The sequence below is a fragment of the Perognathus longimembris genome, chromosome 4 (genome assembly GCF_023159225.1).
Source record: "Perognathus longimembris pacificus isolate PPM17 chromosome 4, ASM2315922v1, whole genome shotgun sequence".
NCBI classification, from domain to species: Eukaryota; Metazoa; Chordata; class Mammalia; order Rodentia; family Heteromyidae; genus Perognathus; species Perognathus longimembris.
In genome coordinates, this window is record NC_063164.1 from 45,996,088 (window position 1) to 46,020,217 (window position 24,130).

Sequence of the window (24,130 nt, forward strand, 5' to 3'; positions counted from 1 at the left end):
TGTCCATTGAATGTCCGGTAAAGATCTTCTCCCAGTCTGTGGGCTTTCTGTTTATCTTGCGAGCTATGTCCTTTGCCATGCAGAAGCTCTGCAGTTTGATGCAGTCCCATTTGTCCAACCTTTCTTTGATTTGTAGCCTTTCTCTGTCTTTGTTAAGGAAGTTCCGTCCTGCGCCAAGGAGCCCAAGTGTTTCTCCTACTCGTTCCTTCAGTGTTTTCAGGGTGTCTGTTTTGATTTCAAGGTCTTTAATCCATTTGGAATTGATTTTGGTGCAGGGTGATATATAAGGATCTCGTTTTAGTTTGTTGCATGTGTTGAGCCAGTTTTGCCAGCACCACTTGTTAAAGAGGCTATCTTTCTTCCAAACTATTGTTTTAGCTCCTTTATCAAAGATTAAGTAGGCGTAGTTCTGTGGGATCATTTCTGGGTCTTCAATTCTGTTCCATTGGTCTTCAGGCCTGTTCCGGTGCCAATACCAAGCTGTTTTTATTACTATAGCTTTATAATACAGCTTGAAGTTGGGTATTGTAATTCCTCCAGCACTGTTCTTTCTGCTTAGGATTGTTTTTGCTATTCTAGGTCTTTTATTGTTCCATATGATTTTCTGGATTGCTTCCACTATTTCATTAAAAAATGGTGTTGGGATATTAATGGGTATTGCATTGAATTTGTAGATAGCCTTTGGCAATATTGCCATTTTGATTATATTAATCCTCCCAATCCAGGAGCATGGGAGGTTTTTCCATTTCCTTAGTTCTGACATAATTTCATTTTTCAAGCTTTTAAAGTTCTCCTCAAAGAGGTCTTTCACTTCTTTAGTTAAGGTTATTCCTAGGTATTTTATGTTTTGGAGGGCTATTGCAAAAGGAGTTGCTTTCCTTATTTCCACTTCGGTCTTCGGGTCGTTAGCATAGAGAAAGGCCGTTGATTTTTGAGGGTTTATTCTATATCCTGCAACTTTGCCAAAGTTTTGGATCAGCTCTAGTAGCTTGGGGGTAGTGTCTATGGGATTCTTTAGGTATAGGATCATGTCATCTGCGACGAGAGAAAGTTTAACTTCATCTTTTCCTATTTGGATCCCCTTTTTATTTTCTTCTTGCCTAATTGCTCAGGCTAAGAATTTTAGTACTGTGTTGAAGAGCAGGGGAGAGAGTGGACATCCCTGCCTTATTCCTGATTTTAAAGGGAATGGCTTTATTTTTTCACTATTTAGAGTTATGCGTGCTGTTGGTTTGTCATAAACTGCCTTGATTATATTCAGGAATCTTCCCTGGAATCCCAGTTTTTCCAGGGCTTTTAGCATAAATGGGTGCTGGATTTTATCGAACGCTTTTTCTGCATCCAGAGATAAAACCATGTGGTTCTATAGCTTGCTACGGTTGATCTGGTGGATTACATTAATTGACTTGCGTATATTAAACCAACTTTGCATCCCTGGGATGAATCCATTTTGATCGTGGTGGATGATTTTTTTGATAACCTGTTGAAGTCGATTGGACAGAATTTTGTTGAGAATTTTTGCGTCTATGTTCATCAGGGAAATCGGTCTATAGTCCTCTTTCCGTGATGAGTCCCTGCCTGGTTTTGGGATGAGGGTTATACTGGCTTCATAGAATGAGTCTGGAAGTGAACGTTCTCTTTCAATTTCATTGAAGAGTTTGAGAAATATTGGTGTGAGTTCTGTTTTGAAGGCCTTGTAGAATTCTGCAGTGAATCCGTCTGGACCTGGGCTTTTCTTGGATTGGAGATCATTTATTGCCGTTTCTATTTCAATACTGGATATGGGTCTGTTTAGGAGGTTTAAATCTTCATGGTTCAATTTGGGGATATGATTTTTTTCTAGGAAATCATCCATTTCTTCCAAGTTCTCGAATTTGTTGGCATAAAGGTTTGCAAAATAGTCCCTTACTATTTTCTGAATTTCGGTTATTTCTGTGGTGATGTTCCCTGTTTCATCTCTTATCTTGTTTATTTGAGTGTGCTGCCTTTGTTTTTTGGTCAGGTTTGCCAAGGGTCTGTCTATCTTGTTGATTTTTTTCAAAGAACCAACTCTTTGTTTTGTTGATTCTTTCGATGGTTTTTTTCGTCTCTAATTGATTTAATTCTGATTTGATTTTAATTATTTGCTTCCATCTATTGACTTGGGGTTTGGCTTGTTGTTCTCTCTCAAGGAAATTAAGGTGCTTCGTTAAATTACTGAGTTGCTGTTTCTCCAGTTTGTTGATGTATGCACTCAGAGATATAAATTTTCCTCAGAGTACTGCCTTTGCTGTGTCCCAAAGGAGCTGGTACTTTGTGTCCTCAACTTGGTTGAATTCCATAAGCATTTGAATTTCCGTTTTAATTTCTTCAATGACCCACTGATGGTTCAGCAGTGTGTTGTTTAGTCTCCATGAATTGTAGGATTTTCTGTGGTGGCTGTTTGAGTTGAGCTCTAATTTTATTCCATTGTGGTCTGAGAGAATGCAGGGAATGGTTTTGATACTTCTGAATTTGTACAGATTTTCTTTGTGCCCTAAGATGTGATCTATTTTGGAGAATGTTCCATGTGCTGCGGAGAAGAATGTGTATTCTGTTGTTGCTGGGTAGAATATTCTGTAGATGTCAGTTAAGTCTAGTTGGTCTATGCAATTATTTAGTTCTGTAGTTTCTTTGTTCAGTTCTTGGCGTGTTGATCTGTCCAGAGGTGATAGTGGAGTGTTAAAGTCCCCAAATATCAATGTGTTTGGGTCTATGAGTGTTTTTAGAGTCAGTAGTGTTTGTTTGATGAAGTTGGGTGCTCCTGCATTTGGTGTGTATTTATTTAGAATGGTTATATCTTCCTGTAGGAGAGATCCCTTTACTAGTATGTAGTAACCTTCTTTGTCTCTTCTTACCTTTTTTAATTTGAAGTCAATTTTGTCTCATACTAGGATTGCAACTCCAGCCTGCTTATGGGGGCCATTTGCTTGATAGATTTGATTCCAGCCTTTCACTTTTAGAAGATGTTTACTTTTGCTGGATAGATGTGTCTCTTGGAGGCAGCAGAAAGATGGATCTTGATTTTTGATCCAACTTATGAGCCTATGTTGTTTGATTGGAGAATTAAGTCCATTAATGTTGAGAATTAGGATTGAGAGATGATCGTTTGTTCCTTTCATTATCACTATCTTGTTTAAAGGTGTGTCTTCTCATATCTTGATCTGATGTTTACTATTTAGGGTTAATTTTTCTGTCTGTTTTGGGATCTTGATTATTTTCCCTGTATAGTACATCTTTGAAGATTTTGTGTAAAGCTGGTTTGGTGGAGATATATTGTTTCAGTTTTTCCTTACTGTGGAAGACTTTTATTTGACCCTTGGCTATGAATGAGAGTTTGGCTGGGTACAGAATCCTTGGTTGGTAGTTTTTTTTTATTTAGTGTTTGGTATACTTCATTCCAGGTTCTCCTTGCTTTCATGGTCTCTGCTGAGACGTTTGGGGTAATTCTGATTGCTTTTCCTTTATATGTGATTGTTTTCTTCTCCCTAACAGCTTTAAGGATTCTTTCCTTATACTCTACTGATCCTGTTTTGATCACAATGTGTCGGTGAGATGTCCTATTCTGGTCTGGTCGGTTTGGGGTTCTAAATGCTTCTTCTATCTGTATAGGCCTTTCCTTCTGGATATTTGGGAAGTTCTCAGCTAATATTTTGTTAAATAGGTTGCCCATCCCATTAACCTCTTTCTCCAAGTTTTCCTCAATACCTGTTGTCCTTAAATTGGGCTTCCTGATCGTGTCTTGAATCTCCTGTAGAGATCTGTTTTGTTGATTGGACTGGATTTGTATTGATTTTTTTTTATCTTTCTCCATAGAATCTAAGGAATCTTCAGCTCCTGAAATTCGCTCCTCTGCTTCAGTTAGTCGGGACTGTAGGCTAGCTACTTGATTTCGAATCTCTTTCCCTTCTGACTGGTCTTTCCTGATGATTTCCATGTCATTTCTTAGGTCTTGTATGGACTTCTTTACTTCATTAACTTCATTACTTTAGTTTTGAGTGTTGTCTCTCAAATCTTTAATCTGGGTAGCTATCTTTTCATTTGACTCTTGAAGTTCATTTATCTTTCTATTTGTGGATGCCCTGAAATTCTCCATTAATTTTTGCTTTGCCTCCTCACGCTCTAGAATAATTGACTGAAGAGATTCAAACTTTTCATTTATCATGTTTATCAGTAGACTTTGTAGAGCATTTTGGGGGTTCTCTTCTATGTCTTTGATTGACTGCTCTGTTTCCTGCTTGTTTTGAGTGGGGGATAAGACTTCATTGTTTGCCATCTTTCTTGTGTTCCTTCTGCCCATTTGGATTGGGAATGCCAGTCTACCAGCACCTGTGAGCACCGTTTAAGACCCAAAGCAGCCCTTACCAAGCACTGTTGTGTAAGTCTTACAAGTTCACAATTATATACAGATACCCTGTATACCTGTCTATAAAATTAGATTTAGTGTTACTAAAGAATACAATTTCAATATAACAACCAATCCTGGGCCCTGTATTCAGTAGTTACTTATTTACTGTTACAACCCTGTAAGCAAGTCTTGTTTTTATATTAAGTTTTCTTTTCGGACTGGCTTTCTCTATGAACCCCTTTGATTCACTCGGATTAAGCTGGGATACCCTCTTTCCAATAACCAGGAGTCAATGGAAACTGGAGGTCCAGGCAGTAAGTCAGGAGAGTAAGTTGGAGGTAGTAAAGAGAATAGAGTAAAATGTATTGGGGAGGGGGGGTGGTGATTTTGGTTTAGTTTCAGTGACATGGAAATGTGGAGAAGAGTAAAATCAGTAAAAAGAACAAGGTTAAAATCATAGACAATGGAGAGTTAGCAGAAAAGAGTGGAGGTGTTATTCATAGGAAAGTACTTTTTAAAGAAAGAGAAGGCAAAGAGAAAAATAAAGTAAAAATAGTGGAGGACAGATGCACAAAACAGAGAAAAATTATTTAAAAAAGAAAAAAAAATAAAAAGGAAAAAAAAAAAAAACAGAAAAGGAACAACCCAAACAAACAGAAAAGAAAAAAACTTGATAAAACAAACAGGTAAAAATGGAAAACAAAACAAAACAAAACAAAAAAAACGACGACGTTTCAGAAGTGAAAAAAAAAATTTTTTTTAAAGTTTAAAAAATGTTTGAAAAGAAGAAAAAAAAAATGGAGTCCTCCTTGTTTGGGTGGTCTTTCCCCAGTCTCTGGTTTCCTTGCGATGGTCTGCAGTCTATTTTCCTGATTGGCTGGGTTTGACTTGATTTCAGTTTGCAGGGGCTGGTTCTGTTCTGACCCTTCACCCCTGTTGGTGCAATCCTGGGTCTCTGTGGTTTTCACAGCTTGCAGGCAGGCCTTGGGCGTCCTCTGTAGATGGGGACTTGAGAAGTCTCAGGAACCGTGGCTCCTCTGTCTGCTGTGGGGCCGCTGCCTTTAATGCCTGGCTTTGAATAGGCTGTGGACTCAGTAGGACCGGGCCCCCCTGGCCTGTTTTACCCGGCTGAGAGTTGCTTGCCTGGAGGAGGCTCCTCCCTTCTGGGCGGAGCAGCCTCCTTGGTAGAGGTGGCTATGGAATGCAGCTCCGGTTCAGGCTGGGAATTGGGCTTCCTCTGTGACGGGACTGTTTAACTTTCTCAGGAACTTTTTGTTCCCCCATCTGGTGTTTCCGTGCCGCCAGTAGCTGCTTGCCGCTTTCACTTTAAATTTAGAAATTCCAGTGGGCAGGGCGAGGCACCTCTGGCTAAGCGGAGGCCCAGGACACGCCTCCCACCTGGGCAGGGGGCGTTCTCCTGGGCGGAGCTGGCTCTCACTGTTCGGTCCCTCTTGCCCTTTTCAAAAATGGCTACTTTGACCTCGCTTTCCCCAGGCCCGATTTAGTTCCAATCTGGTCTGACCCTATGCCAGTGGCAAAGGTGGTGCTTTGCTCTGGTGGTAGGGGAAGGGCTGCCTTCCAGAAGGTGCTCTGTGGGCACAAGTGAGAATATCTTTCATGGGGTACTCACGCTTTCTCTGTGATTTCAGGTCGTCCATGCTCAGCCGCCGTCTGGAGTATCCCTGGTCTACGTTCGTAGATCACTTTTTCATATATCTCTTGGCCATTCTCATTTGATCTATTTTATGCCTCTATCAGAAAGAATGGCATTGCCCCATTCGTAAGGAAATGGAAAGACTTGGAAAAAAATTATACTAAGTGAAGTGAGCCAGACCCAAAGAAACATGGATTCTATTGTCTCCCTCATAGGGAATAATTAGCACAGGTTTAGGCTAGTCACAGTAGAGGCTCACAAGAGGCTAATAGCTATGCCTCTATGAATGCATAAGATAATGCTAAGTGAAATGAACTCCATGTTATGGAAATGAGTGATATATTACTCTTGTAATTACTTTCAACATGCCATGTGAAACCGTAGATTCTATTGTTGATGATCCTCTTGTATCCCCCTCCTGGGGTTGTACCTGCAATATCACTGTATCTTATCTGAGTACATTAGAAACTATATATACTGGTATTAGAACTAGGAAAGTGAGAGGGAATACCAAAATTGACAGACACAGGATAAAAAGACAAACGACTATAAAAGCAATACTTGCAAAACTGCTTGGGGTAAACCAACTGAACAAATCATGGGGGGAGAGGGAAAGGGAGAGGGGGGAAGGAGGAATGAGGCAGGAGGTAACAAACAGTACAAGAAATGTATCCAATGCCTAATGTACCAAACTGTAACCTCTGTGTACATCACTTTGACAATAAATAAATTTAAAAAAAGAAAAGGAAAACTTCAACCCTTCTTGCCTCACTCCTCCCAAATACAATCATGCGCTACTACACTCAGCTTAATTTAATTTTCATTTTGGTAAAATATCTACAACATAAAATTTGCCATCTTAGTCTTTTTATGTGTACAATTCAATGGTATTTACTGTATTCACATTGTTGTGTAATTATTACCACTAGTTTCAAGACTTTATATATATATATTTTTTTATTATCAAACTGAATTACAGAGAGGTTACAGTTTCATACATTGGGCATTGGATACATTTCTTGTACTGTTTGTTACCTCGTCCCTCATTCCCCCCTTCCCCCTCCCCCTTTCCTTTCCCCCTCCTTCCCCATGAGTTGTTCAGTTGTTCAGTTCATTTCACCAAACAGTTTGTAAGTATTGCTTTTGTAGTTGTTTGTTTTTTTTTTACCCTGTGTCTCTCGATTTTGGTATTCCCTTCCAATTTCCTGGTTCTAATACCAGTATACCTGGTTTCCAATATTCTCAGATAAGATACAGAGATAGTTTAGGTACAACCACAGGAAGGTGATACAGGAATATCATCAATAATAGAGGCTACAGTTACATATGGCATGTTGAAAGTAGTTACAACTGTGATATAACAATCGTTTCCATAACATGGAGTTCATTTCACTTAGCATTATCTTATGTGTTCATCAGAGTATAGCTATTGGGCTCCTGTGATCCTCTGCTATGACTTTCCTAAACCTGTGCTAATTATTCCCTATAAGGGAGACCATAGAGTCCATGTTTCTTTGGGTCTGGCTCACTTCACTTAGTATAACTTTTTTTCAAGTCCTTCCATTTCCTTACAAATGGGACAATGTCATTCTTTCTGATAAAGGCATAACATTCCATTGTGTGTATGTACCACATATTCCTGATCCACTCATCTACTGAGGGGCATCTGGGTTGGTTCCAGATTCTAGCTATGACAAATTGTGCTGCGATGAACATTGTTGTGCTGGTGGCTTTAGTGTGATTATGTTTGTGGTCTTTTGGATATATACGCAAAAGTGGGGCTGCTGGGTCATAGGGGAGCTCTATGTTTAGCCTTCTGAGGAATCTCCATACAGCTTGCCAGAGTGGCTGAACCAGTTTACATTCCCACCAACAATGAAGTAGGGTTCCCTTTTGGCCACATCCCCTCCAACATTTGTTATTGTTAGTTTTCTTGATATAGGACATTCTTACTGGGGTGAGATGGAATCTCAATGTTGTTTTGATTTGCATTTATTTTATGGCCAGTGAGGTAGAGCACTTTTTCATATGTCTCTTGGCCATTCTCATTTCCTCATCAGAGAAGTCTCTTTTTAAGTCTCTAGCCCACTTGATGAGGGGGCTATTGGTTCTTTGCGGTTTTGTTTTGGAGGAAGGTAATTTTTTTAGTTCTGCATATATTTTAGAGATGAGGCCTTTGTCTGTTGAATGGCCAGTAAAGATCTTCTCCCAACCTGTGGGCTTTTTGTTTATCTTACGAGCTATGTACTTTGCCCTGCAGAAGCTCTGTAGTTTGTTGTAGTCCCATTTGTCCAACCTTTCTTTGATTTGTAGCCTTTCTGGGTCTTTGTTGTGGAAGTTCCGTCCTGTGCCAAGGAGCCCAAGTGTTTCTCCTACTCCTTCCTTTAGTGTTTTCAGGGTGTCTGTTTTGATTTCAAGGTCTTTAATCCATTTGGAATTGACTTTGGTGCAGGGTGATATATAAGGATCTCGTTTTAGTTTGTTGCATGTGTTGAACCAGTTTTGCCAGCACCATTTGTTAATGAGGCTATCTTTCTTCAGTTTCAAGACTTTTTAAGAAAGCATTCTAAACAGAAACTCTGTAATTGTTACACAGTCACATGTGATAGATTGTTTTTTAAAACAAGAATTTCCTAGTTTCCTCAGCTATGTTATTTAGTACATTTATAGCTGTAGATTACAACTTTGGAGAGAAAAACTCCTGCTTCTGTTTAACTCATTATAATAGCTCCTTTATATTGATGCTCCATAAAATTTATCTCATTAATGTTTTCTTGCTAGAATCTGACACATGTACACTAGCAAATCACATATCTTCCAGTGTAAGTATTTACTACTTATGCCTTATAGTATAAATATTTTATCCATGTATTTATATAAGTATATAGGCCAAATTAATATGATCTTTTGAATATTATTGTGTTCCAGTATAGAAAGTTTTCAGACTTGGAGTTATAGCTTTTTCCACTCCTGAGCATTAGTGATTGATCAATTAAAATGTTTTATATGACCTCTGTTCTTGTTTTAGTCTATAATTTAAGACTAGTGTTCAACAATAATTTCATTTTCTCTAGTATGTAAAATAAATAATACTGGTTAAGTATAAATGTATCAGATGCAAAGTTTGCTAAATATAATAATGTTTATGTATATAAGTTGACTGGGACTTAAACATGATTGTCTTCAAGACATGCAAAAGATAAAAGTCATTGTTTTTACAATATGCAGACTTTTAAATAAGCTGTTTCAGAAAGCATGCACTCTCTAGGGAAGATGTATTTTTCAGCATTATAAATCTAAAATCTAGCACATGCATAGGTTTTATTCCCTCTCAAATAATTTGTTTTCTGTTGTTGGAGAGGACTATAATGTTTTTCTGACTTTTCTGATACCTCAAATTTATCAACTATGACATTGCTCCCTCTTGCTGTTAAAAGTCTTCTTGTAATCGAAGGTTTATGTGTTTTCTGTTCTCTTCTTTGATGATATTACAAAGAGAAAGTAGCCCGTCACTATGCTTTTTCTTCTTGAATACAAAGAAGGAACAGAAAGTAGTATGTTCATAGAACTGAGTTACTTAGAATACTGATGCATGGGTAAAGGCAAATTGCTTGTAGGTCTGTCATAATATTCACCCTATTCTCAAAGTACAGGCTCATGATCTGTTTATATGCAAGTTGATTTTGCCATCACTGGCAGTCACACTGACTTTGTCTTTTGTACGTTTGTTTTTTAAGTAAAGCTCATTTGAAAATTGCTCATGAAAAAAATGTTTAGCTGAACAAATAACTTGTAGCACTTCTCTCATTAAATCTAGCATTGGATCTTCTCTTCTGCCTCACTAATGTCCTTTAATGGTTTAAATGTTGCTTCATTTATCTCTTCAACATGAATAGCTTCTTGGAAACTTAATACATGTATTCACGATAGACATCAAGATTTGGAGTAAATATTTAGCATACAAGGGATGGAGTTAATGAAACAAATGATACCAAACAAACATAAATAGGAACACTAATGTTAATAAACATCTACATACAATGTGTGGACATTTTCTTGTTTGGAGACCAAAGGAATATTCTACAGCTGTAATCCAAATTTAAAATTATAAAACAAAATGTATGAAATGTTTAATTACTTTTATTGGAGGAGTATATTTAAATTCACATTTATGTCTACATGGCAGATTTGTTGTCTATTGAAAAGCACTCTGAATAAATTTTGAAGGTTATGAGTATTTTGAAGTATGTAGATATTTTGAATTTGTTACAAATGAATATTAGTTTCCTCATTTTAAGGAAATCATGTTTCTGTTTATTAAACTGTAGCTCAAAGAGTCATTCAAAGACATCAAAAAGAAATTCAACAATCTGAAGTTTAATTACACTAAGAAAAATGAAAAATCTCGAAATCTAAAGGCTCTTAAGTATCATATTCAACAAGTTGATGTGTATGATGAAAAAATCCAGGTACTGAGAAATTACTCTAGATATGTATATCTTTGTATATGCATGTATAAGGGGGGATGTATATCAAGATAAAAAAATACATATTCTAGCTGTACTATATAGATAGAAACTGATATTGATATGAGTACACCCAATATTTCTAATCATGTATTCTTCAACTGAACATCAGAACTTCTCTCTCCTAAGTGTAATTCAATGCACATTAATCAACTCTAAGATTCATCTTTTGAGGCTATGCATCCTATTATTCTTAATAACTGAAATAAAACACAGGCTACAATAACTTTTCTATATATTTGCTTAATCATAATCAGTTAACTCTCAAGAATAAAATTTTCAAGTTATTCTTTTACCTACCACTAGAATTAAAAGTAAAACAATGTTATTTTTAAACCTCTTTTTGCACAGTCTTTGAGAAAGAAAATGGAAAAAATTCACAGTAAAACTTCTGATTCTTTCTTAAATTACTCAAGTAAGAAAGTTAACTTCCTTCTGGAAGCCATGAAAGATTTGCAAAAACATATGGATGACTTTGACAAAATTGTCACTGACTACAAGATGGCTTTGGACCTGACTGAGCATCTCCAGGAAGTAATAGAAGAGGTACCTTCATCCTTTTTTGAGAAATCATTTTGCTGCCCTAAAGCAATGCCACATTAACAAATCTGTCCTTAAACTTTTGAAACGTGCTCCTTTTCTTAATTGTATTATTAGCTAATCTCTTAGTATAAAACCACTGGGCCAACGGGGTTGCTTAATGCAAGATTTTTGTTGATTGACCAATTGCCCTACAGAAAGCTTTTATTAATTTATTCTTTTATATGTGTGTGCTAGCCCTGGGCCTGAACTCAGGGCCTGAGTACTGTCCGTGAGGTTTTTTTTGTACAAGGTTAGTGCTCTACCACTTGAGCCACTGCTCCATGTCAGTCTTTTTTTTTTTTTTTTTTTTGCCAGTCCTGGTCTTGGACTCAGGGCCTGAGCACTGTCTTTGGCTTCTTTTTGCTCTAGGCTAGCACTCTGCCACTTGAGCCACAGCGCCACTTCTGGCCATTTTCTATATATGAGGTGCTGGGGAATGGAACCCAGGGCTTCAGGTATGTGAGGCAAGCACTCTTGCCACTAGGCCATATTCCCAGCCCCTCCATTTCAGTCTTTTTGGTAGTTAATTGGAGATCAGGGTCTCAGATTTTTCTGCCCAGGCTGACTTTGAACCTCCATCTTCAGATCTCAGCCTCCTGAGTAGCTAGGATTACAGGTGAGAGCCGCCAGCACCTGGCTTAATTTCCTCTTATCAGCAACATATGGGCATTCCAATTTCTACACAATGACTGAGACTGAAGATGTTCAACCATTGGGAAATTATGTTCACTGTTGCATCTTTATTTAAAATACTGAGAATATCTTATTTCATTCACAGAATGTGAAAATAGTTAGACAATATAGAGTGTTTTCAGGTGAAAATTTCTGTGGATGTAGTTTTTGTTACTGTCACAAGGATAAATGGTAGTCTTTATAAAACATGTAATATTTAACACATTTCAGATTTACTTCATCCTTCATATAGATGGATTTTGTGCTTGATATCTTGAGTATTTTTTGTGCCCAATAATCTGATATAGAAATAATCTTTCTTTACTGCTAATACAGTTGAGGCTTTAGATTTAACATCACATTAAAGAGGATCAATATGACTCTTCTTCTGTTCTTAATAATGTATAGGCTTGCGGCAGTTCCATAACACATATTTAAACCTAGCTCTTAACCAAGTCATATTTCACTATGGCTCACCCAGTGTAAGTGCCTCTGGCCTGTGTCAGGCATTCCTTCCATCACAATTACTTATTTTTAGTGAGTTCCTAACTAAAAATGACTATCTTCCATTTAAACTGTAAAAAGCTATTCTTTGGATGGTGATTCCTCTATTCATCATCTCAATCTCATTCTTAAGTAATTTATTTATTATGGTATTAATTGGAAAGTATCTTGTATATGAAATTTTAATATTAGAGTATTATGTCAAGATTTGAGTGTTGGAACTCTTTTCTTTCCATCTAGATGATATTTCCATTATCTTTAGCATCAAATGCTCTTATTGCTGTTTTTTCTTAAAAGTCTGCAATTTTCTCTTAGGAATTATATTTTGGACAAACCTAAGAAGGTAGAGGATCAAATATATATCCATACTTTTACTTCCTAGTTATCTATATCTATTTCTACAATATATAGAGGGGTTGCTTTTGTAAACAAAAAAAAGTATGTATGATAATTTTTTTTTGTTTTTGTTTTCATTTTTGTGGGTCATGGGATTTGAATTCCAGGGCTGTCACAAATGCTGTCCCAGAACTCTTTCATTCAAGGGTAGTACTCTACCACTTTGAACCACAGCACCACTTCCGGTTTTTTTGGTGGTTAACTGGAGATACAAGTATCACAGATTTTCCTGCCTGTTCTGGCTTTGAACCTTGATCTTCAGATAGCCGCCTGAGTAGCTAGGATTACAGGTACGATCCACCAGCACCTGGCTTATGACCATGTTTTGTTTATAAGTTCAGAGCCACAGGAATATAAAGTTTGAGGAAATTCAAGTCTGATTTTTAACTGGTCAAAATGAAGAACTTTGGAAAGATAACATTTCTTTATTCTGCTATGTTCTATATTCCATTTTAATTTAGTGTAACTTTTGGTATGAAGATGCAAGTGCCACGATTGTAAGAGTAGGAAAATATTCTATGGAGTGCAAAACCAAGGAAGCTGTGGAAATTCTCCACCAACAATTCAATAAGTTTATTACCCCCTCAGTGCCTCATCAAGAAGAAAGAATTCAGGAGGTCACAGACCTTGCTCAGCGCTTATATGGTAAGATTTCTCTTAGGATATTGCCATTAGACAAGTCTACACTGAACTTAATCCAACAGATACCACAGCACAGCAAGCCTTCAGGGTCCCTCTGTCCCCAAAGGCTCAAGATAAGATCAAGAAGGTAAACAGTAGGGAGGAAATTCAGACAGCAGGAGAAGCCTACTGATTTTCAACTACCTGTCAGCCCTTCTTCTCTATTTGCCTTTCTTTTCTGTTCCTGTTGTACCTTGCCAAGCCTATAAAGACAGAACAACACTCAGTTTATCTATATAATTTCTCAGAAAGTGATGTCTTGAAAAGCATACAATCATAGTCCAATGATAGTTTAAACTGACTGGAGGCTACAGCCCTCTCATCTCTATAACCATTTTAGTTGATGGACTTAAGAAATAGCTAAGAATTCTCCTTCATCTTCTCATTCATGGAATAATAGGAGAGCTCTAATTACTATCTTACAACTTCTGTACTCTGCTCCATGATTAGGAAAGATAATTGTTATCAGCCTAAATGTCCTTTTCCCTAACAGGGAGCTCCAGATAAGAAATTCCTGGCCTGTTCGGGAGAGCTCTAATGAGTAAATTCCATGAATTCTTTGATGTCATTTTAAGAGACAAAAAATAATTGCCTGTGGCTAGGCAAATGCAGCCTAGAGACAGCAATTTGTGGTTTTGCTTGGCTCACTGCTGCTACCAAATGTATATTTTTGTCTTATAATGATGTACTACCCTTGTATAGTCATAAAATGTTCTGGAAAAAATAAGTCTGTACTGTACTACCTAATAGGAAAATATTGACAATGAATTATTTATAATTTTCCAAAAGAAAGGAACAGAAATACAAAAATACTAAAATGTAAATTGAAAAGTCAATGAGACTAGTGAGATGCCTCTACTGCTGTACTATATAAATAGCATACTGAGCATTTTGGAGGTACCTTTGCATTGTCGGTGTTTACCTCTTGTGCTTTTCACACTAAACATCAGTTTATTTGTTTCCTTTACCAACTATCACCTCCTTAAATCCTAGGGGAGTACAGTAAATTGACTTATTAGCTGACTTATTACATGTGCTTTGACCAAGCACAATAAAAAGTAAAAAAAAATAATCAAAGCCAAATCCTTAAATCTGAGTGTGCATTACACAGCCCAGTTGAAAGAAGATGCTCTTAATGAGGCTCATGTTATTGTCATCTGTGTTTAAATCATTGTGTGATCTGCTGAATGTACCCAGCCCTTAATTTGGTATAATTCTTCCTTCCAAACAGTAAATGGTACTTAAAAAAACAAGGCCAAACAAATGTACTTTATTTTGGTGGCAAAATAATTTAGATTTCTTGGAAAGGAGACTTTGTTTAAGTGGGAATTGGTGGCATTATGGGAAAACTGAACCAAACAATCAGTATGGTACCAAACCCTATGCCTTCTGAGCACTTCTGTTTTCTAAACAATGGTGTCTTTGACTCTATATAATATTTCAGTGCCTATTCAATTTCAGAACATGATAAATTCTCACAAACACCCCACAAAACTTCACTCCCTTTCAGTCACACACAACTTGCATCCTACTTCATTTGCATTACTGACTCTTACTACCAGCAGATACACAGTTACTTATCTCTGGTCTGGCTCATCTTAGCAAACTGTAAACTGAGAAAATAAGTCTTGCTATTAGATTACCACAGCATGGCACATACTAAATGCTTAACAAATGTTTGATTAATAAAGTAATCATTGGATGAATGCTGAGTGCTGGTGGCTCACACCTGTAATTTTAGCTACTCAAGAAGCTGAGATCTGAGAACTGAGGTGCAAAGCCAGCCCATCCAGACAAACTCAAGAGACACTTATCCAATTTACCATCAAAAAGCCATAAGCAGAGGTGTGGCTCAGGTGGTAGAGCATCAGCCTGGAGCAGAAAAAGCTAAGTAAGAACACAAAGCCCTGAGTTCAAGCCTCAATAGTGGCGCGCATACGCACACACACACACACACACACACACACACACACACACACGAGATTATTGTATGAATAATATGATTAAATACATGAATAGTATGAATCTTCATCTCTTCAGTAGACATTGTATGTAGTATTGATTTGGCCATTAAAAAATAGGTGTGTCCTCTCTTCTTCCCAGGTTTTGAAGAAGGACAGAAATATGCTGAGAAGATAGTGGTAAGACACAAAGAGATTCTTGAATCTACTACTGAATTGTGTGGGTCTCTCACGGAGCTGGAAGAAAAACTAAAGGTAATTTCTTCTTTCCAAAATATGTATTTTCAAATGATATAAATAAAAATGTGTTGATCAAATGCCTTCTGGTGCAAAGATGTTCTACTAGAAATTCTCAAGAGAGATAATGTGCACATTTATTTCACAGAATCCTAATATAATTATCTGAGTGTTTGTGATAATTAATTCTGTTTCTTTCTCATCACTGCTGAGGAAAACGTTGCTGGGTATGAGGGCTAAATACAATTAAGGTATATTTACATTTTCGTGGATCATCTCCTGAAGGTTAAATGTGCACAATTACAACCAGAATAAAGCCTATCAAAGTAGGTTTGTGTTTGTGTTCAAAAGTAATAAACATAATGCATTTTCTTCCTCCAAATTGCAGAGAAAATAAATCTGATATTCAGGTGTTATATTCATGGAACATTTAATTTCATGGCAATATTAAGTTATTATCACCTTCCATGGAATAAAATAGTTTAAAAATACAGAAAATATTTATGTCTGTATAGAGATAAAAATATAAGGAAAATATACATTGTTTTGTTTATGACATGTCAAAGTTTTGTTTGATGAGCACTATTTTTTACAACTGGCTTGAAGAAATGTCTGTTTAGTGTAATGGAAATAGCTATATAATTATACTGTAGGGCTCAGGCCCTAGAGTAAGGTATAACTATTTTAGGATATCAATCAACATAGGGCTGAGTTTCCTGATGTTCTAAGTAGGTCATTGTGTGACCCTAATGATTGAATGTGAAATTATCCAAAATTACTATGATTTTTGTTGTTTCTGAGGCTTAGTTGTGGTCTTGCAGTTCAGAGCAGAACCACATTTATTTTGTAAACAAACTATTGTTGGTTAGTATACATTTTCACGTCAAAAATTTGAGTGCCTATTCAAAAAATGTGTGATTCTTAATTCTACTAGATATGTCAAATTACTTTTTATCATATTTTACAGTCAAAATGCTACCAGTATTGTATGAACAAACTATATATCCTATTTTTTTTCCAACACTTACCATTTCCTCTCCACATCAACCTGCTTTTTCTGGGTTCTCATATATGGGCTAAAATCAGTACTTCCTGGGATTTTTATTCTCCAATGTGTGAACATTCTTCCCATTTATGCTATACATCATCAACTTAATGAATTCTATCTAAAATATTTTCTTTTCCAACTTCATGATGTCTTCCTGAAAAAAAAACTATTTCCAAAAGACTATCCCCCTTCTTCATTTCCCATTCCTTCAACTCTCTCTGTATTTAAAATTATACCTTCTGTCTATCTCAACTATCTTTTGTACTCATCAGAAATCTCTATAGATGACTTTCATAAACAAGAGTTCATATCTTACCATTTCGCATTCAGAACACAGTATAAACTGCTTACTTAACATCTTCCCCTGTTCTGAAACTGATAAGTTTTCAAACTGCTGTACTTTTCTTTTCACTGTAGATTCCCACCTCTGTGGCCTAATATCCCACACTCAATACTAACTCCTACTTCTAAGTCTTTACCTCAACTGCATGGCTTTCTGTACCTATGGTGGTATTAGAGTTTGAACTTAGAGCCTCACACTTGCTTGGCTGGCTTGATAGCTTGGCTGCCCTCTACCACTTGAGCCATGCCTCCAATTAGATTTTGTGCTGGATATTTCGGAAATCTCACGGACTCTTCTGCCAGGCTGACCTCAAACCAAGATCTCAGCCTCCTGAGTCATTAGGAGTACAGGTATGAGCCACCAGTGCCCAGCTGGAAAAAACATAGCATCATCATTAAAAACCAAATAAAGGGACCATTCTATCAATATATCACTCTATCATCTCTCATAGCACTTGTGTTCTTTCCTAACGATCTTATACTGCTTTAGCTGCAAAAACAAGGACCAATGGCTTCTAAGCAACAAATTTTTTTTCATAGTCTGGAGGTTGAGAAATTCAAGATCAAACACTGGCATATTTGGTATCCAGTGAGCTCCCATTTCCTCAGGGACTGGGGTCTTCTCATTCTGAGTTCGCATCTCTCTTAATACTATCATTTGGGGATTATAGGGTTTCTGATGTTAATTTAATTTTATTGTCACGGTGATGTATAGATGGGTTACAATTATATACATGAAGGAGTAAGTACATTTCTTGAACATTGTTACCCCCTCCCTCATTTGTCTCTCACTTTCCATTTCCCCCAATCTACCTTCCCCAAGTTGTAAAGTTAATTTCCAAATATTGTCTGTGAGTATTGCTGTTGCATTGGTATTAGCATGTTCAGCTCATAGCTGTATCACAGTCACTTATAACAAGTATTATATCCCAACCACCCTGCTTATTTATACTTAAGTAAATCCTCTGGCTTAACTCAGTTTAGTGTTCCATATGACAATCACACTATGTTTTGCCTCAAAGATTTTTAAAAAAATTTTTATTGTAAAAGTGATATATAGAGGGGTCACTGTTACATAAGTAAGGTGATGACTACATTTATTTTTGGACATTTACCACCTTCCTCATTTTCTCCAGCTTTCCCTTCCCCCATAAAGATTATTTTTCAGAAACATGTGAAATAAAAGCTCAAAGAATTAGAACAAGAAATAATCATTGAGTTGTTTGAAAAGGGTTGATTTGAATGCATGGATCTGGAAATGAGAAGAACCTTGCTCAAAAGAAGAGAGTCCATCATATTGTCCTTATGAGTTATGGCCTTAACAAAAGCTCATCAATGAATGACATGCTGACTTTACATATGTCTGTATGAATGTACAGCATCTTTATTTTTCAGATGGTGTTATAGTTTTATTTTTAAAGGGAAAGTAGACCCTAGCCAGATACCAGTGACTCTCACCTTTAATCCTGGATACTTGGGTGGGTGAGATTTAGAAGATCATGATTCAAGGCCAGCCTGATCAGAAAAATTTACAAGACCCCTTTTATCAATAGCTTAGCACAGTGTTGCATGCCTCTTACCCCAACTACACAAAACACTGAGATCAGAAAAATCATGGTTTAGGACAGTCTAGGCAGAAAAATCTATGAGTCTCTGTCCTAAGAAAAATCTGGGTATGGTGGTGTAAGCCTTTCATCCTAGCTACCAAAGGAAACCTAAAATTGGCAAATTATGCTTTGGACACACATATAGGCACAGAATAAGATGCTATCTGAGAATTAACTAATGCAAAAAAGCCTACAAATATGGCTCATCAGTAACATTTCTGCCTCGCAAACTGGAGGCCCTGAGTTCAAACACTACTACTACTACTGCTCTACTCTACTACTACTACTAATATAATAAGAGGACTGAGGAATTAATCAGAACTAAAATAGTGATAAAATCATTTGTTTGTACAGATTTGATATTTAGAAAGACCATACATATGAACACACATATATATGTGCATACGTGCCCAATTTCTAGTGATTTCTAAATAGGCTTGAGATTGTGATAAGGAAAATGGGGTTTTCCTTCTTTTAAGAGTGAAGGGATTGGTCCAAAGTGGGCCAACGTGCCTTCCTTATGGCTCTATACTCAGCAGAGCTGAATCTGGAATTTGAACTCGGCTCTAATTCAAACCCTATCATGCTTTCCACAACAGCTGCCATTGTGGAATTAGATATCAAGTGTGTACTAGGAAAGAGTGACTCATCCTGTAATAGAAACCATTTTAGTTTCTGAGTTGTTATTAACATCTAAAGCTCCCCAGCAAGGTTTGCTTGCATTCTATGTGAAAGTGTAGCATGTATGTACTTTGGTGCATATGTTTGTCCCCTTAAATTCACCCAATGCCCATAATCCAAATGGAACAGGAAATGTGATACAGAAGAAATCATCATCCTAAACTGGTTTGTTCTATTACTTGGGGCATGAGTGGCTCTGTTTACCTTCACAAAAATCTTGTTCCACACACTGGCTCTTGAGCAGCTTACAAAATCCTCAATACCTCCATGACTGAAATGCAAGAACAAGATAATACCACCTCCATGAATTATATGTGTTCCCAATTGTCTTTCTCCCCTACTTTACACAGTGATATTTCCTTCTTCTGTTCAATAGTCTCCCACACAGTTTGGGTGTGTAGATTATTAGGATTTCCTACGTTCTACCCTAAAAACCTTAAATCATTCTAACCTTGTTACTACTCCTCAGAGAATCTCCTCTAATGGTTTTAAGTGCCCGGTACAATGATTTCTTTCTCTAAAGAATGTCCCTGTATGCACTTCGATTGTAACAATTACTTCTTTCCCTGCTGGTGCTTTGAACAATTGGTTTTTATTGTCAATGGACTATATCAAAGCAGTGAGGCAAGAGGAGAACTATAAGCTTGGAGGGATAATTTTACAAACCACAGTCTCTTGTGGAATACATTTTCTGAAAGATTGCAAGTGGCTTATGTTTCTCCTCCAAGTGTTTGGTATATGGCATTATTCCTTCCAACTTTCCTGGCCCAGGATCTCACTGACTGTGGGTTTGTTCAGCAGGGAGGTGTTCTAAATATGAATCTGAATTTGGAGAATTTCCATGACAATTGCATTGACCTACTAAAGGAACCAGCAAGAAATAAGCAGACAGTATTCAAAGAAGAAAGGAATAAGGTAAAGAAAAATATTTAATCGCAGCTGCTCACCTTATTTATTCTGAGATTAGACATTGTGCATTTAACAATAGTAAATTGAAGCTTTTCATCTGTTCAGATCCAACCTCCCAGTATATATTTAATGTGAGTTTCCTAAAGTCTGGCATTCTATCTACTACCTACTTCTTCTGTTTTCTACTCATTCCCTTTGAGTCTCTCCTCTTGAATAATGGAACTACAGCACTTCACAATGGCATGGGGGCATCTGTGTAAATATATTTTCAGCCTAATCACTTCTATTTCTCCCATCTCTGTCTGTCTTGTTCATTGTACTTTTATAATTCAATTCAAAGTCAGATTTTACTTCTCCCTTACAATACTACCCAAGGGGAGGATGGTCGATATTATTTTGTCATTTTACATTACCAACAAAAAATCTTAATACACAAAACTAGGTTCTCTCTTTCTGTAGATAGTATTTCTCAATACCTGTTCTTAAATATAGGCATCAGCTGAAATACAAATCATGGAGTATGTAGATAAAATTTTTTAAATACTTTAGAACTTAGGCATTTATATGTAAATTAAAACATGTAGCAAAACCTACAAACACTAACAATGCAAACTTACTATGCTTTCAACATATTATTTAACTCACAACATTCTTATAGATTTTTATTGTAAGTTGTTTGCTTTCTATTAATAGAGGCCAGATTATAATCTGTACTTATCTCCACTTTGCCAATTTGCCTCTTATCAACATTTCTTTCCTTAAAAAAGAGGAAACAACATAATTCTTAAAAGTCCAGCATTAATAAAATATATTTCTGTGATATAAGAGATAAACACACTGACACAAACACACAAAACATGAAAACAAACTTCTCCTCACATGTTGCAGTTATTTTATAGACTAAGATTTCTTTCCTTGCAGTCAGTATATTGCCCTTATAACTTGTTTGTAGGTCTTTTTTCATAGATTAAATATAAATGAAAATCTAGTACAATTATACAACCACCAGACAGCAAGTACCATCAAACATACTGCCTTTTTTTCTGGTATACCCTTGAGCCACATAAACCCTAGGTTCTCTCTAATACAAGAAAAGCAGCCCAGCCCTGATTGTCTTCTTTGACGTTAGTCTTGCACCAGATGATGTAAATGAAGTGTCTTAGGGTTGCTCAACCTCACCATTACAGCCATTCTGCTTAGAGAATTCTCTTTTGAGGGTGGAGGAATTGCTGTCCTGTGCCTGGTACAATAGTGACACTGCTCCCGTCTGCTGTGATGATAAAACAAAAGCCATAGAGTCAACTGTCCCATTTATCTACATCAGACCATACTTTGACTGACAACAAGATCAACTAGTTTAAATAATAAAGAATGGTAGTAGGGCTGGGGATATAGCCTAGTGGCAAGAGTGCCTGCCTCGGATACACGAGGCCCTAGGTTCGATTCCCCAGCACCACATATACAGAAAACGGCCAGAAGCGGCGCTGTGGCTCAAGTGGCAGAGTGCTAGCCTTGAGCGGGAAGAAGCCAGGGACAGTGCTCAGGCCCTGAGTCCAAGGCCCAGGACTGGCCAAAAAAAAAAAAAAAAGAATGGTAGTAAATTACAATATAATAAGTACTAATCATTTAAAATCTAGTATCACTATTAATTAAAAATCTGCAAATTTCACATATTATGAAACAGGCATGTGTACTTTCTGTCAAAGCAAATACACTGATTTAGGTTTAGTGTTTTTTCTTGTTTTGTGTTCTTTACTAGACAAACTTTATTCTTTTAAGTAAATCAGTACAATTTAATTTCATTAGAAATAACTTTTATTTGTATGTAAATTCAAAGATATAATGGATTACCAGTTATTTAAAATAAAAATGGAAGTTATCAGTTACAACTGTCAAGAGTTTTCACTGGCATCATTTTATATTACACGTAATGAAAGGGTAGCAATAATCTTCACTCTTATGAAGCTCAATCACATTCATACATTAACACACACCCACACTCACACACTGATGGCCATGTTCACACATATCCACAAACAGGCTAGATGTAATGATTCTCCAAAAAAACTTGTACACAGAAAAACAGTACCAAGTAAAATCTTGTCCAGGAACTACTGCATTCAGTTCTAATAGCCTTAGATGGTATACTCTTCCTCAGAAAATTTAGTTGAAAAGAAGCCATACTAACCTATTATAAGAAGATGCTCACCACAGGAATTGTCTCCTAGAGATAACAAATACAAATTGCTGCATTTTTGACACCCAAATGCAGTCAATGCAACATTAGACAATTCAGTCAATGAAACACATCCAGTACTGCTAGTAGATTAGCCATGATTTTTTTTTTTATCCCTGGGTGGTCCCAGAGCTAAATCCACAGGAATATCTGAAAACTCCAAAAGTTAAATGTAGGCTGAGAATATTAACAGACTTGCCTAGAATCCTGGAACTATTTGGTGGAAGATGAGGGCTTCTGATAGGAGCATATTAGGGATAGTGAATTTTAGTACAATCATCTGATCAAAAAAAATCTCATTTTACAATTGAGAAAATGAAGGGCAAAAGAGATTAACCATCTTGCCCTCCAAAAAAAAAAAAATCACAGAAAGCAATATCATAACTATGCAAGCAGCCAAGTTCTTCTGAATTTCAGCTTGATACCTTTCCCACAGACCAAAGAAGATCACCAAGAAACTAGTACAATAAATGAAGTGGTTGGAATGATATTATAGATGTTCAATGCCATGCCTTTCTCCTCTTTCTATTCATCTGATCATCCTGGTCATGCGAAAATAAGATTATCTTTAGTGAAGATACGTTTCAGGGTAAAGTGTTGTGGTGTTCTGTTAACTTTACCACATGAGAGCTTCCATACTCAACCAAACTTTGGGGATTGATCCTGCCTACTTTGGTGGGTGGGTGTGAATATGATTATGCATTACTGGCAGTAGCAATGATTGAAAATCCAAGTGATTATTTCCATCAGTGAAAATAAAAGTTCAGAAATTACAACACAGTTAAAACCTGATACTATAGATTTAGGATTAATTAAATGTCAGTTCATCACTAGATGTAAAAGTGGGTGAGATCTTTCAGGAGAAAAGTATGCAGAGAAGACTGGAGAATTTAGTGACATAACCTGTGAATATCCCCATGTTTAAAAAGTGTGAAAAGTGAATGGAATCAGCAAAAAAAGGGACAGGCAAAAAGCAGTCAGGGATATAACAGAGTACATAATACAATTGGAGCTAAAAATATTATATCTGTACTGAAATGGGTAGCTTTCTTTGTTCTTTTCTGGATCCACATGTGTACAATTGTTTTTTCTAATGATAAAGATGATCTCATGGTGGAAAAAAATAAGAAAACATAGCAAAATATATAACTATTACATGTATTTTTATATAAATAAAAGCCATACAGACTTAGGAAACTATAGCTAAGTGAATTTTTAAAGTAGTTACTGTAAAATTTCATAGTAACTTAAAAATGGTTTCCTTATTTGCGATTGAAAATAAAGGCAGAAATGCAAAAAGTAAAATGAATTTACTCAGAAAAAGAATCTGTATTAAACTCACCGGATTTTGCTTTTTATTTGGTAAGCACATTCCTGGTATTTCTTTTGAGATAAGTGTAGAAGTATGAAGTAAATGAGTTCTATTGGGTGTTGATTTTATCCAGGAGTCTTTAGTTTATCAGTGTCAACTCAGAAGGGAAGTGTTTCTTGAGGAGACAAATGTGCCTTTATTCTAGGCAGTATACAATACCTTTATTAATGCATTAATGGATAGAGGAGATAAGAAATTCTAGTTGACTAATAGCTCAATATGAATCAATGATCCCATGTTGTTCTTAAAAAGCAAAACAAGAAAATATATATGTCAAGTAAATAGCATTCTACAAATTATTTTCTACCTGGAGAGCAAATAAACTTTAGACATAAATTATTAGAAGAAAATATTAA

The 24,130-nt window shown here is 36.5% G+C and overlaps 1 protein-coding gene across 5 annotated transcripts in view; it reads left to right on the top strand.

The window, feature by feature from the left end:
- The window catches only part of Ccdc141 (coiled-coil domain containing 141), a 172,527-nt gene that overhangs the window by 142,220 nt on the left and 6,177 nt on the right, over positions 1-24,130 (top strand). For 4 of the 5 annotated variants that reach the window (XM_048345160.1, XM_048345162.1, XM_048345163.1 and 1 more), the window contains 5 exons: positions 10,349-10,489; positions 10,898-11,092; positions 13,162-13,345; positions 15,485-15,597; positions 20,056-20,172. In XM_048345160.1, coding sequence (XP_048201117.1) covers positions 10,349-10,489; positions 10,898-11,092; positions 13,162-13,345; positions 15,485-15,597; positions 20,056-20,172 — 750 coding nt within the window. The remainder of the gene's footprint in view (positions 1-10,348; positions 10,490-10,897; positions 11,093-13,161; positions 13,346-15,484; positions 15,598-20,055; positions 20,173-24,130) is intronic. The other variant, XM_048345161.1, reaches the window with a different exon arrangement.